Source organism: Oncorhynchus masou, chromosome 30 (genome assembly GCF_036934945.1).
Source record: "Oncorhynchus masou masou isolate Uvic2021 chromosome 30, UVic_Omas_1.1, whole genome shotgun sequence".
Lineage (NCBI taxonomy): Eukaryota > Metazoa > Chordata > Actinopteri > Salmoniformes > Salmonidae > Oncorhynchus > Oncorhynchus masou.
In genome coordinates this window covers 30,013,690-30,029,355 of record NC_088241.1, presented here as the reverse complement: position 1 = coordinate 30,029,355, position 15,666 = coordinate 30,013,690, and the positions used below count along the sequence as shown (strand labels likewise).

At 41.1% G+C, this 15,666-nt stretch overlaps 1 protein-coding gene across 1 annotated transcript; it reads left to right on the top strand.

Moving 5' to 3' along the window:
* Window positions 1–1,592: 1,592 nt before the first annotated feature.
* On the top strand, window positions 1,593–13,338 carry LOC135522506 (RRP15-like protein). The gene is made up of 5 exons (XM_064948809.1): window positions 1,593–1,698; window positions 2,268–2,569; window positions 2,834–2,931; window positions 6,210–6,399; window positions 12,777–13,338. Exons 1-5 carry the CDS (start codon window positions 1,650–1,652, stop codon window positions 12,933–12,935), a joined length of 798 nt encoding a protein of 265 aa, XP_064804881.1. The 5' UTR covers window positions 1,593–1,649; the 3' UTR covers window positions 12,936–13,338.
* The last annotated feature ends 2,328 nt before the right edge of the window (window positions 13,339–15,666 follow it).

Here is a 15,666-nt window from a genome sequence, read left to right as displayed (position 1 = left end):
GCATGGTTTGTCGTATTGGATCCTCTGCTCAGCTGTGGGAACATCGCCTGGTGACGATTTCTCTGGTTGAGAGGCAAGGACTCCACAGCGGTGGCATCATTGCTTAGAGACTGAAACACACAGGAGGACCTCAGGTAAGTGGCATGTGAACACAAATGGTAAATGACACTCACACCAATAAACAGCACACAATATCAGTAACAATGGAGCAGTAATCATAGTTCAATGTTCATAGATAAATTCACAGTCGATGTGCAATAACTACTCACTCAGTAATGTTAAATAGTTAGGTTGCAGCTGTGACAGTGACGACAGTCGCACCTGGATCCAATTTACTGACTGTAAATTGCTCTCAATAAAAGCGTCTGCTAAATGACCACCATGTAAATACAAAATGAACACTTGCAAAGCACTCTGGGTATTTTTTTTATGTGCTCCAGCCCTTAATGAGACCCAATTTTGTCAGGCAGGACCAAATCGGAACCAACCCTGGGCAAGTCTATGTTTGGGCCAAATCAGGGCCGGTCCAGACCGGACCAAATCTGAACCAAACCACGTCTGTGATTATTGTCGTCTATACATTTTCTCACATATTCACAGTCCACCATTTTAAGAAAGTACAAAACATGTTTACGTTATTAACCTACAGTGCCTATAGGTATTACCCACTTGGACTTTCACATTTCATTGTGTTACAAAGTGGATTCTAATTGATTTAATTTAGATTTTTTTCATGATCTACACAAAATATTCCAAGCAGAAACATTTTAAAGTGGAAAAATTATTCTAACATAGAAATTCATAAAAAGACAAAACAATAATACATATTGATTGGATAAATATGCACCCCGAGTCAAAACATGTCATAAACACCTTAATCAGCGATTAAAGCTGTAAGACTTTTTGAGTAAATCCCAAAGAGCTGTGCACATCTGGATTGTGCAATATACTTGACAAAATTGTGTGTGTCTTTGGAACAGTAAAGGACCCTCAGGGTGGCATGCAGGCAGTTCCTTTTGTGTAGCTAAAAATATCACGGAGTCAGTTAAGTCAACCCATAATCATTTTCAGTCAAGTTACCCTAAATGTCGGCAGATGGCGATATTGAAGTATGCTATACACTAATATCCCTTGTGGACTGGTTCGTACATAAAACATTCTCCATTCAGGCTGCATACTTTATGAAACACCATTTTCCACCACCATGCTAGAGTGGCTAATGCTACTTCCTGATGTTGCACCCTCGTTCAGCCAGGGGAAAACAACAGACTGCTGCAACCTGAATGGCTGAATGTGATTCGCAACATCCGGATCTAGCATTCCTAGGCATTAGCCACTAGCAAGGTAGTGGAAATGGTGTTTCATAAAGAAAGAATGTATATTTTACCAGCTTTCACAGCTTTTTATCCATAAAATGTTGGTAAGGAGGAAAATCGACGCCTTTGTAGCCGGAATGGAGAATGTTTTATGTATGAACCGGTCCACTAAGGATACAAGTGTATAGCTGGCTGCATGTGTTCCCTTTGGACGGTAAGCGGAAACGGCTCAATATCGCCATCTGCCGGCCTTTGGACTAAGGTCAAGTCAAGTGGGAACTTTTTACACGGAACGGAACTTTATTCACGGAGTAGTTTCAGTGCTGCACAATAATGGCATCTGTGGAAAAGGCACATGTGAAGAACTCAGCAGGGATATTAGGTACACTAATTATTTTTCTTAGAATTGTTCAAAAGAAGTAGCCAGCTAGCGAGATGATTAACCTTGTATCGTTTGTCTCTCCCAGACCCAACAGACGGGTCTCAAGCTGGTAGCTAGGCTAGCTATAGCATTGGCACTAGCATGATCAGATAATATATGGCTGCACGTTAGGCATAGTTGGCTAGCGTTAGGTATCTAAAAAGTTACATTTACATTAAACCCTATGAAGCTAAGTAGGCAGATCAACTAACTAGCTAGCTACAGTACTTGCTTTCATTCGTCTTCACTCTGCATTTGAAACGTCAAATGGCATTAACGTTAGCTAGACTATGCGATGTAACTTGGCTAGCATATGGAGCTAACTTAGATAATTGGCTAGAAAGCTGTGTGAAAGCCACACATTTGATCGAATCAATAGTTAATGTAGTATGAATCAATAGATTGTAGCTAGTGTTTTACAGAGAAGCATGACTAATGATAATATTAGAGGGTTTTTAATTTGCAACCGATTAGGCCTAGCTATTATTTATATAAGACAATATGATAAATGCCTTGTTTTCACACATCAGAAGAGCCCCAGGAGGACCACAGCGCTGAGAGTGATGATTCTGACAGAGGGAGCGATGGAGAGGGATCAGAGGATGGAGGAAGTGAAGAGGAGGATGGAGAGAGTGAAGGGGAGAAAGAAGAGGGTGAAAGCAACAGGGAAGTAGATGTAGACACCAACCCCAATGCTGGATGGGCGGAGGCCATGGCCAAGATTCTGCAGAAGAAGACACCGGAGAGCAAACCCAGCATCCTGCTGAAGAACAAACAGCTGGACAAAATGAAGGAGAAGGAGAAGAAGGAGAATCTGGAGAGGAAGAAACAGGTACTGTGTGTTTTTCATGTCTGTAAATGTTTGTGTGCATAGTCCTACTTGTTTGTTTTTGTATGTACCTACCTGTATGTCAATTTCTTGCTTTAATGAAAACTGGTCTTAAACTGATGCTGGTTATTGAAATCAGATAGATGATTGCCTGATAACAGAAATGGCCTAAGATCAATTCAGCTGGAGTTGACTTGCACCCTAGACATTTATTCAGTACAGCTTGCCTGTATGTGCGTGCATAATTACTTTTTTCCTGGCTGACAGACTGATAAAAAGCGAGCATGGGAGATGATGTGTCGAGAGAAACCAGACTTAGTAAAAGACCGAGAGAATGAGAGGAACCTGCAGAGAGTTGCTACCAGGTACATACACACTTGTGTGCTGCTTACAAACCTACAGTGCCTTCAGAAAGTATTCACATTCCTTTACTTTTTCCAAATTTAAAGCCTGAATTTCAAATTGATTACATTGAGATTTTTGGTCTCCACAAATTAATTTAAAAAATGAAATGCTGAAATGTCTTGAATCAATAAGTACAGTGCTTTCGGGAAGTATTCAGACACCTTTACTTTTTCCACATTTTGTTACGTTACAGCCGTATTCTAAAATTTATTAAATATAGTCCCCCTCCTCCCTCATTCTACACACAATACCCCATAATGACAATGCAAAAACAAGGTTTTGAATTTTTTGCAAATGTATATATTTCTTTTAAATGCAGAAATGCCTTATTTACATAAGTATTCAGACCCTTTACTCAGTACTTTGTTGAAGCACCTTTGGCAGCGATTACAGCCTTGAGTGTTTGGTAGAACGCTACAAGCTTGGCACACCTGTATTTGGGGAGTTTCTCGCATTCTTTACTGCAGATCCTCTCAAACTCTGTCAGGTTGGCTGGGTAGCGTCACTGCATAGCTATTTTGAAGTCTCTCCAGAGATGCTCGATCTGGTTCAAGTCGGGCTCTGGCTGGGCCACTCAAGGACATTCAGAGATTTGTCCCGAAGCCACTCCTGCGTTGTCTTGGCTGTGTGCTTAGGGTCTTTGTCTTGTTGGAAGATGAACCTTTGCCTCAGTCTGAGATCCTGAGTGGTCTCCCAGTCCCTGCCGCTATTTAACCATTATTTAACTAGGCAAGTCAGTTAAGAACAAATTCTTATTTACAATGACGGCCTAGGAAAAGTGGGTTAACTCCCTTGTTCAGGGGCAGAACATTTTTTTTGTCAGCTCAAGGATTCGATCTAGCAAATTTTCGGTTACTGGCCCAACACTAACCACTAAGCTAGCTGCTGCCCCATGCTTCACCGTAGGGATGGTGCGAGGTTTCCTTCAGACGTGATGCTTGGCATTCAGGCCAAATAGTTCAATCTTGGTTTCATCTGTCCAAAGAATCTTGTTTCTCATCCTTTGGGCGCCTGTTGGCAAACTCTAAGCAGGCTGTTTGGCCGGGCAGCCAGCTCTAAGAAGAGTCTTGGTGGTTCCAAACTCATTCCATTTAGGATTGATGGAGGCCACTGTGTTCTTGGGGGGCCTTGAATGCTACAGAAATGTTTTGGTACCCTTCCCCAGATCTGTGCCTCAACATAGTCTTGTCTCAGAGCTCTACAGACAATTCCTTCGACCTCATTGCTTGGTTTTTCCTCTGACATGCACCGTCAACTGTAGGACCTTATATAGACAGGTGTGTGCCTTTCCAAATCATGTCCAATCAATTGAATTTCACACAGGCGGACTATAATCAATTTGTAGAAACATCTCAATTTCGAGTCTCAGCAAAAGGTCTGAATACTCATCTAAATAAGGTTTCTGTTTTTGCTTTGTCGTTATGGGGTATTGTGTGTAGATTGAGGAATTTGTATTTATTGAATCTATTTTCAAATAATGCTGTAACATAACATGGAAAAGGTCTAGGGGTTTGAATACTTTCCGAATGCACTGTATTCAACCCCATTGTTATGGCAAGCCAAAATAAGTTTAGGGGGGAAAATATGTGTAATGAGTCGCATGATAAGTTGCAAGGACTCACTCTGTGCAATAATAGTGTTTAACATAATTTTTGAATGATTACCTTATCTCTGTACCACACACATACAATTATCTATGACCTCCCTCAGTTGACCAGTGAATTTCAAACACAGATTCAACCTCCGAGACAAGGGAGGTTTTCCATTGCCTCGCAAAGAAGGGCACCTGTTGGCAGAAGATTACTTTTAATATCCCTATTGGATGGTGTATCAATACACCAAGTCGCTACAAATATACAGGTGTCCTTCCTAACTCAGTTGCCAGAGAGGAAGGAAACCGCTCAGGGATTTCACCATGAGGCCAATGGTGACTTTAAAACAGTTAGAGTGTAATGGCTTTGATTGGAGAAAACTGAGGATGGATCAACAATGTTGTGGCTACCCCCACAATACTAACCTAATTGACAGAGTGAAAAGAAGGAAGCCTGTACAGAATACAAATATTCCTAAACATGCATCCTGTTTGCAACAACACACTAAAGTAATACTGCAAAAAATGTGGCAAAGCAATTCACTTTTTGTCCTGAATACAAAGTGTTTGTTTGGGACAAATCCAATACAACACATTATTAAGTACCATGCAGCATATTTTCAAGCATAGTGGTGCCTGCATCATGTTATGGGTATGCTTGTAATCGTTAAGGACTGAGGAGTTTTTCAGGATTAAAAAAATAAACAAGAATGGAGATGAGTACAGGCAAAATCCTTTCCACCAGACACTGGCAGACAAATTCACCTTTCAGCAGGACAATAACCTAAAACACAAGGCCAAATATACACTGAAGTTGCTTACCAAGAAGATGGTGAATGTTCCTGAGTGGCCGAGTTAGTTTTGTTTTAAATCTGCTTTAAATCTATGGCAAGACCTGAAAATGGTTGTCTAGCAATGATCAACAACCACCTTGACAGAGCTTGAAGAATTTAGAGAAGTATAATGGGCAAATATTGTACAATTCATGTGTGCAAAGCTCTTCGAGACTTACACAGACAGGCTCACAGCTGTGATCAATGCCAATGTTGATAATAACATGTATTAATTTAGTGGTGTGAATACTTATGTAAATAAGTTATTTTTGTATTTAATTTGCGAATATTTCAACAACAAAAATTTACTTTGGGGTGACAGGGTAGCCTAGTGGTTAGAGCGTTGGACTAGTAACCGGAAGGTTGTGAGTTCAAACCCCCGAGCTGACAAGGTACAAATATGTCGTTCTGCCCTTGAACAGGCAGTTAACCCAATGTTCCCAGGCCGTCATTGAAAATAAGAATTTGTTCTTAACTGACTTGCCTGGTTAAATAAAGGTAAATTAAAATTATGGGGTTGTGTGTGTAGATGGGTGAGGGGGGGGCACTTTAAACCATTTTGAATTCAGGCTGTAACACAAAATGGAATTCAAGGGGTATGAATACTTTCTGAAGGCACTGCATATCTCTTAATGATGATAGTGCCTACCAGATGAAGATGGGGATAACAAAATTATTAGATCAGGAAAAAATCTTGTGCATTATATGATTTATGCTAAATATAAGCATCACAAAATATTACAATTAATCTTAAAGTGAATTGGCTTGAAATTCTACCAGAAAAACAGTGTATTGTGTGTACCTCTCTTCACAGGGGAGTAGTACAGCTGTTCAACGCTGTGAGGAAGCACCAGAAAACAGTGGATGAGAAGGTGAAGGAGGCGGGCGGCTCGGAGAGGAAGAAGGCCAAGCTCCTCTCCTCTGTCTCCAAGAAAGACTTCATCAACGTGCTGCGGGGCACAGAGGGGGGCAGCGAGGTCCTCATCAAGACAGAGAGACAGACGGTGAGTTTCATCCCCTCTCTCTCCCACTATTGATATGTTGTTTACTTGAAGTTGGTCTTCGGGCAGGGGTTAAAGTCGTCGTGTCGTCGTCGCCCCCCCCCAAGAACTGTCCACGTTTATTTTTGCTCAGCCAACAAGACAAGTAAACCAACATTAAAATCACTAGCCTATGTCAATGTTCTATACCCTATAGTAATAAAGTTAACCTAATGTGTTGGTTAGCTTGTCGTTCTGTGTGAGGAATAAACATTTGAAACAGACTCTGGGACAGTTGTGGGACGAGAGATCCCAAATTCATACAACCACTACACAATTTTTTTTTTTTAAAGCAACAGAAGATTTCAATAAACTATGATTTTTTTACATTATAAGCAATGCGCACACGGCAGTAGGCTTCGCGCAAATGTTCCGAATGTTCCAACCCAAAAGTAAAGATGCCTTCATAAAAAATGACTTGAGTAAAAGTCTAAAAGTATTTTGTTTTAAATCTACTTCAGTATCAAAAGTAAATGTAATTGCCAAAATATACTTAAAAGTAAAACTATTAATTATTTAAAATTCCTTATTAAACAAACCGGATGGCAAGATTTTCTTGTTTATTTATTTTTTACTGATAGCCAGGGGCACACTCCAACCTACACATCATTTACAAACTAAGCATAGTGAATCTGCCAGATCAGAGGCAGTAGGGATGACCAGGCATGTTCTCTTGATACATTTGCGAATTGGACCAGTAAAAAGTACATTATTTTCTTTAGGAATGTAGTGAAGTTAAAGTTGTCAAATATAAATTGTAAAGTACAGATACCCCCCACCACCACAAATAAAAACGATTTAAGTAGTACTTTAAAGTATCCTTAAATACTTTGTACCACTACCAACATGCAATTAGCAGGAATACACCGTTCTCAATGCACATGAGAGCGGTTTCATGTGACGGAGATGAAAATATCCGTTACAAATGTAGAAAGCATGCAACAACTTGCATGGGTTGCTAATATGACTAGGATTGTTCCTTTGGCTAATTAATAATGAAAGAAAGTTGATTTGAAAACCAATAGAACATGAGAGAAATGCTGTTTTCAGTGGCATATGAAGAAGTGGGTCTGCTTTTGGTAAGGCTTCTTTTGAAACAAGTTAAGACATGCCTCATAAAATTACATAAACCATCTGTTTTTTTTTTGTTTTTTTAAATTACGTTGATGGTTAAATAGTTTCAAAATGCCAATTGCTGAAACAGTCAATGCACAGCAATTATGGGAAAAGCATGTTTGAAAGCCCAAATTATAATTTTTCAAGTTAATTATTATTAATAAAACAATCAGGATGTGTCCAATGGGGTAAATGCAGAAAAACAAACCCCATGCTTCAGCCTATGTATTTATATCCATCCACTATGTCTCATCAGTTGGGCTACAGGTGATAATGCTTATTGCTAGTAGCACATCTGATAATATAGACCTTTCATGCTCAACTTGGGACCTCGAAGCCAGTTCCACAGCTTTTTTTCATCGTTCCCCTCTAGTCGAGGACTGATTTTAGATCTGGGACACCAGGTGTGTGCAATTAATTATCAGGTAGAATAGAAAAACAGCAGTCTGGACCTCATAGGGTAAGAGTTGAATACCCCTGATGTAGACAATGCATGGTCCAATATAAAATTATTTTTTACTCGTATGTTATTGGGCTTATTTATTGAGGTGAAAGTTATATTTTGGATGTGGTCAGCATCATTTTATTTTAATTCGTTTTGGGTAGAATGTCCTTTTAAAAAGTCACCAGAACTGAGCTTGTCAATTATCATGGGGAGGACACTGGACCCCCTAAACAAGGTGACTGGAATTGGTCAAACTCGCAGTTTAGTGCATATACAAAATTATCCTCTTTCCCTAAAAGCATGATGGTCATGACTTGTTTTTACATGAAAGGGGAAATTAACTTGGGCCCCGCAGACAATCGGGCTGAGATTGATTTATGTTTCAGTCATGGGATTATTTATTTGCTTTAAACACCTGTCTTTGTTTGTTTTTTTGCTCTTAATCATCTAATGGTCAGGGGTCCATACGAGATAAGAATTAAAGAGTCAATGTGTCCTTTCTGTTTCCATTAATTGTATTGCAACGAGGGCAGTCCCCGACTAAAATAAATCTTGGCTGACCAAGAGTCGTCTGTTCTTTCAGTCCAAATTTTTAATATTGTATTTTTCCATATACAGTATAGACGCATCCTATGTGTTTTAATCAAAATAATTATATGCACTGAGCTTGTCTGATGCTTTAAGCGAACATGTTTGATTAAATAATTAAGACACACAAATGACTAGAGGGAGTCCGCCGGCAATTGATTTGATTGCCGGGCCTGGCTCAGACTTGCTGCACTGTTATAATTTTTATTAAAGACTGTGACTGTGTGACAAGCACCCGTTGTGTCTCTCCTCCCTGCTGCAGCGACCAGCACAGAACATCAACAGTGGGTATCGCGCTGTCCGTGTTTCTGAAGCTGCAACATAATTACAGCCATTTCTGACTGAAGTTATGTTACTGACATGCCTAATGTGTTAAGAAAAAACATTCCCTCAAGCCCTTGCATTCTTTATGTGATACATGTTTGCATCACATGCACGTGACCAATAGGGCCTGACTTATAGCGTATCATAGTAACATCAATAAATTGCTTATAACAAGCTCTGAACACCGTAACACGTGACAGCAAAATGGATGCAGAGGATGTGACAAACTCGAACCGGGGGGAATGTTTACTGATTGCTCTGGAGGTAAAAGTCAAGTCAGGTGTGCGAAATAAAACCAGTTATGGAAATACCAGAGATCAAGAAAAAGAAGGTGAGGAGGAAGTGCTATGTGCATTTTAAGTGTGCCAAACGGGTGCTGTTAGATTACAATATCATTTTTCTGACCATTTGGAATAATGTAAACAACACTAAATCAATTATAAGCATACCAGAGTCTGTAAGGTTGTATTATTTTTTAAACCCAATATTACAGCAAAGACTAAAGTCGCATTCATTTGTGAGTACAATTTCCGAAATGGAACGCTTTAGGCCTATTTATTGTTTATGTTAATTATTCAAGGGTCGCTTTATTATTTTATTTTAAAACTAAAAATGCTTGATTGCATTTCAAATCGTGAATGACTCGTATGCTGTGTGATGAATGTCTGCAGCTTTGAAGGTCCTCAACAACACAGTGACGTCCATCATTCTTAATAGGAAGAAGTTTGGAACCACCAAGACTTCCTAGAGCTGGCCGCCCAGCCAAACTGAGTAATCGGGAGGATTGGTCAGGGAACCCGATGGAACGGAGAACCTAGAGATGGGAGAACCTTCCAAAAGGATGACTGTCGGACAACCATCGGGGGAACAGCACTCCACCAATCAGGCCTTTATGGTAGAGTGGCCAGGTGGAAACCACTCCTCAGTAAAAGTCACATGACAGCCCACTTGGAGTTTGTCACAAGGCACCTAAAGTACTCTCAGACCATGAGAAACAAGATTCTCTGGTCTGATGAAAACAAGATGGAACTCTTTGGCCTGAATGCCAAGCATCACGTCTGGAGGAAACCTGGCAACATGCCTACGGTGATGCTGGTGGTGGCAGCCTTGATGACAACCTGCTCCAGAGCGCTCAGGACCTCAGACTGGGGAGAAGGTTCACCTTCCAACAGAACAGCAACCCTAAGCACACAGCCAAGACAATGCAGGATTGGCTTCGGGACAAGTCTCTGAATGTCCTTGAGTGGCCCAGCCAGAGCCCGCCTTGAACCCGATGGAACATCTCCGGAAAGACCTGAAAATAGCTGTGTAGCTATGCTCCCCATCCAATCTGACAGAGCTTGAGAGGATCTGCAAAGAAGAATGGGAAAACTCCCCAAATACAGGTGTGCCAAGCTTGTAGCATCATACCCAAGAGGACTTGAGGCTGCTTCAACAAAGGACTGAATAAAGAATCTGAATACTTAAACAATATATTAACTATTTTTTTTTTACTAGCAAACATTTCTAAAAACCTGTTTACTTTGTCGTTACGGGGTAATGTGTATATATTGGGGTGAAAAAAACTGATACATTTTTGAATCAAGCTGTAACCTGGAAAATGAGTTCTGAATACTTGCCGAATGGCCTGTATTTATTGAAATATAGGCCTACAGTGCCTTCGGGAAGACCCCTTGACTTTATCCTCATTTTGTTACGTTACAGCCTTATTCTAAAATTGATTAAATACAAAGTTTTTTTCTCAGCAAAGTGAAAAGTTTTTTTGTTTTTTTTTACATTTTCGCTAATTTATCTAAAAGAAAAGAAAAAACTGAAAAACCTTATTTACATACAGTCAAAAGTTTGGACACCTTCTCATTCAAGGGTTTTCCTTTATTTTTACTGTTTTCTACATTGTATAATAATAGTGAAGACAAACTATGAAATAACAAATCTGGAATCATTTAGTAACCAACAAATCAAAATATATTTTAGTTTCTTCAAAGTAGTCACCTTTTGCCTTGATGGCAGCTTTGCACACATTCTCTCAACCAGCGTCACCTGAAATGCTTTTCCCACATATGCTGAGCACTTGTTGGCTGCTTTTCCTTCACTCTGCGGTCCAACTCATCCCAAACCATTTCAATTGGGTCGGGTGATTGTGGAGGCCAGGTCATCTGATGCAGCACTCCATCACTCTCCTTCTTGGTCAAATAGCCCTTACACAGCCTGGAGGTGTGTTGGGTCATTGTCCTGTTTAAAAAAGAAATTGTATTCCCACTAAGCGCAAACCAGTTGGGGTGGCGTATTGCTGCAGAATGCTGTTTTAGCCATGCTGGTTAAGTTTGCCTTGAATTCTAAATAAATCACTGACAGTGTCACCAGCAAAGCACCATCACACCACCACCTCTATGCTTCATGGTGGGAACCACACATGCAGAGATCATCCGTTCACCTACTCTGCTTCTCACAAAGACACCGCCGTTCGAACCAAACATCTCAGATTTGGACTCATCAGACCAACGGACAGATTTCCACCAGTCTAATGTCCATTGCTGGTGTTTCTTGGCCCAAGCAAGTCTCTTCTTATTGATTTCCTTTAGTCGTAGTTTCACTATCCAACGCGGGAGAAAGCGCATTTGTTATAAGATAATATAATTTTGTATTAATGTTGCAGCATGGACTGTGCCATCCCCACAGCCTCCGCAATGGATCAGTCCACAGGTCTCTTGTGCACCATGATTTTTTGTTTTTTTGCTACTTCTCAACTGAAGAAATATCGGTCGACCAAACAATCGACCAGTTGACTAAATGGGGTCAGCCCTCTTTGCAACCCAATTCACCTAGTAAAATAAGGAATGAATTAAATTAAACAATTTTAGCTTGGATATAGCATGTGATAATTATTATTATTATTATTTTTTAAATCTAATAGACTGATTCTCAAGCAAGAGGGTACTTGACTGAAGTAGTTTGAGATGGTGGTAGTTATGGTGCAGAGATCCACTGTGTTGAATGGGAACATGGCCGTAAAGGGGAACATATGCCAAATCCATCTCACAGCATCTGTATAAATATATAGACACAATTGCTGCTCTCATAATAACAGCAGCACCATAGGGACAGTCTGTTGACATACATGTTCATATACTAACAGGGCCTCTGAGCTTCAGGGTTAGAGGGTCAGTGTTATTGCTGGGCTGGCACTGGCACTGGGGATTGAAGGGCTTAGATTGATGTCAATCCCCAAACTACCATCTATTATGTCTGGACATTTTTTCCCAAGCCCAAACAGGATTTTTTCTGTTGACAAACTTGGGATTTTAACAGTAATAAACTGCATAATGTATAAGGCAGCTCTGTAATAATTGCCATCAAAACAGCTTATTTAATTGCATATAATTGAATAAATACTCTCTGGAGTGTCCTGTTGTCTTAAGTGTAGTTTCCCCAGATGTCCACTTGGTGGCACCGTTGACTTTGCGATGTTGTGAAACTTTCTAGGAGACTATTGTTATGATTTTGTATGTATTTTTATTTAACCTTCATTTAACTAGGCAAGTCAGTTAAGAACAAATGATTATTTACAATGAAGGCCTATACCAGCCAACCTGGATGACGCTGGGCCAATTGTGTGCCACAACCCTATTGAATTCCCAATCACGGCCGTTTGTGATAGTGACGCCTCAAGCACTGAGATGCAGTGCCTTAGACCACTGCATCTCAGTTGATGAGACTGATGAGTTGGGAGTTATAGTGTTGGTCTATTCCTGTGTTTGACCATACACCTGAAGCGGAAATTTATTTGATATACGAAACGGATCATTTATGGATAATAAGTACCATCTTTGTTTTTTTTTTTAAGTGAATATATTTTGTTTGTGTATAGACTGGCAGGGAGGCAGAAGAGAAGCCAGCTTGGAGCGTGCTGAGAGATGACTTCATGATGGGAGCCTCCATGAAGGACTGGGACAAGGAGAGCGACGAGGAGGGGGGCGAGGAGGATGCACCAGGGGGTGCAGAGGACTACAACAGCGAGTCGGACTGAGCAGACGGGCCCCTCTGTGTAAGTATGTGTATGACTGAGCACACCCAGGAGTACACAAGACCGTGCCTTTGAGTCCACTGTGAGGAATGGAGCTGAAGGGTCCTGCATCGCTGAGATTAGCTCCACCCAGCCTCCCTCTCCTCTTCCCACAGAGGCAGCCCTACCAGGCCCAAAGACTCCTCTTTTGAATTTTCTATATGGAACCAGGACCTGAAGAAAGACTGGGGTCAAGATCCTGTTCTGGCGCACAATTATTTGCGGCAGGATCCCTAGTTTGTTTAATGCTGGTGCTCTCTGGCTTGTAAATGTCCCACTGAACATTTTTCTGTCTGAACTCTGTTGTATATAGACCTTTTTTTTTCATAAGTTGCATGTCCCTCAATAAAAAGCCAGTTGATAAACATTTCCTTTTTCAGTTTTGTGATTCGTTTGTGATTAGTTCTAATGTAGCCTTTCACTGAATACTAATTTAGTTATATTACTAGTTATAGCACTAGTTTATCTAAAGACTATCAATGTGTTTATACACTGTATAAAACATGCACACCTGCTATTTCTATGACAGACTGACCAGGTGAAAGCTATGATCCCTTATTGATGTCACTTGTTAATTCCACTTCAATCAGTGTAGATGAAGGCGAGGAGACAGGTTAAAGAAGGATTTTTACGTATTGAGACATGGACTGTTTGTGTGCCATTCAAGGGGTAAATGGGCAAGACACAAAAGATTGAAGAACTGAAACACTGCTGGGTTTTTCCCGCTCAACAGTTTCCGGTGTGTATCAAGAATGGTCCACCACCCAAAGGACATCCAGCCAACTTGACACAACTGTGGGAAGCATTGGAGTCAACATGGGCCAGTATCCCTGTGGAACACTTTCGGCCCCTTGTGGAGGCTATTCTGAGGTCAAAAGGGGATTGGTGCAACTCAATGTTAGGAAATTGTAGTTAGTGTTTTGTACAGTATCTAGTTTATTTCATCAATTATATATACTGTATATATATTTGTATGTTCTGTGGTTGTAGTTATCGTATGACAAACAAAATGCATAGTAGACATGCTCCCTGTCTGTCAGAGAATATGAGATGCGCTACTTATGACCCCTCAGAGAGGAAATGTGTGTGTGCCAGAGAGCACGGAACAGCTGGTGACATGAAGATGCTGTCCCACTACATAAACTTCTCGGTTTGTGACGCTCACCCCGTGTTACACACTGCTTGCCTGTGTGTGTCTACTGGATGGTTGCCAAGGTGACGGCCCTCGCCTCAAAGTGACCCTGAGTGCCAAGTTGATGTGGAGACTGCCCAGTGGCAGTTTTGCTGACTCCTCTTTTCTCTTTCTCTCCATTTCTCTTCTTTTTTTTACTCACTCTCTTCCTGTCTGACCCTTGCCACACACATACAAGTAGTGGAAATATTTGCAGAGCGCCCTTATCGCCGCAAGGAGAATGCCGCCACGACTCAGCCGACCTGTCTCCACTGCGTAGAACGCTCATTTGTCATGGCAACACTGCGACCTGCCGCTATGGAATGCCAGGGCTCTCCTGGCTCTGTTGACACACTGCTAGAGAACCAGCCTGCTATGTCATCTCATCCTCTTCAGTCTATATGGTATTTCCCTCTGTCCCTCTTTATTAGGTCCAGCTGTCCCTTTGTGGCTCTAACCTGGGCCATGTTCATTAGGCACAGAATAGAAGAAGATGTAGGTAATCAGCAAGGCACTACCTGAATTTGCCCAATAAGACACTTGTTTTTGTTTTCCGTCCTTTTGTCGGTATGCCTAAATGAACACGACCCAAGAGTTTTCCTGGGCCGTTGTACACGGATTGTAGAGAAGGAGTTAATAATACAGGTTCACTGTGTGTAAAGGAATGATATAGGGTTATCTGCAGGTGCAGAAGGGGATTAAACATGACAGGGTCACTAACTACACATGTTTAGAGGGCTTAAAGTAATAATGGTGTTCTGTCTGTGTTACTGTACCGTATACACTGACTGAGGTCATGGTGTGTTCAACACAGTGAGCAGGTGTTGGAGAGGACATGCAGGAACTGCCCTCCCTGTGTGAGATATCTACCTCTACTTCCCATGCACCTTACACACTCACACTCACACCTCTTGTTGGCCTAAGATGTCTGTGTGGGTACTGATTTAGTGACATCTGGTTTACACCAGTAAGGCTGGGCTCTGAGAGAGTTTCTGAGAGCCTGTCACAGCTGATGAATTGCAGGCTTTGGTTTGGGTGGAGTGGTGTTGAAGGTGTGGGGGCAGGGTGAGAGAGGGAGGTTTGAGCAGAGACAGGAAAAAAGCCTTGGCAAAGGATGAAAACAGTGGGATTTTCTTGGGAGCGTAAATGTAAATCAACCTGGTGCATTATGACTGTGGGAGTGAGAATACAAGAACATAGATAAATTGAGTGGATGCGGGAATGTCCATGGACTCATGGCTGACACGGTACAGTCCCCCTAAGACAGGTGCAGGGATGAAGAGAGAGCTGTAGTGTGCCACTCCCTAACAAAGACCCAGGGGAGAACCATTCTAAACATCCCCCATTTAAGAGCAGCATAAAGGGTTTAAAAAAAGAACACCTTCAGTAGTGATGTCGTTTTTATTGAAATTATTTAAACCTATGTGAAGCAGTATTCTTGCCAACTTCTGTCGTGTTATTAATGAGGATTGAGAAAGGAACAGGCTTACCCAGAGCCCACAAATCAAATCGGCCTATATCATT

Excerpts from the sequence above, each read along its gene's own strand:
- LOC135522506 (XM_064948809.1), top strand. The coding sequence starts at position 1,650 with ATGGCATCTGTGGAAAAGGCACATGTGAAGAACTCAGCAGGGATATTA. Across the intron at positions 1,699-2,267 it reads GAACTCAGCAGGGATATTAG|AAGAGCCCCAGGAGGACCAC; the intron begins GTACACTAATTA and ends TTCACACATCAG. Across the intron at positions 2,932-6,209 it reads CTGCAGAGAGTTGCTACCAG|GGGAGTAGTACAGCTGTTCA; the intron begins GTACATACACAC and ends CTCTCTTCACAG.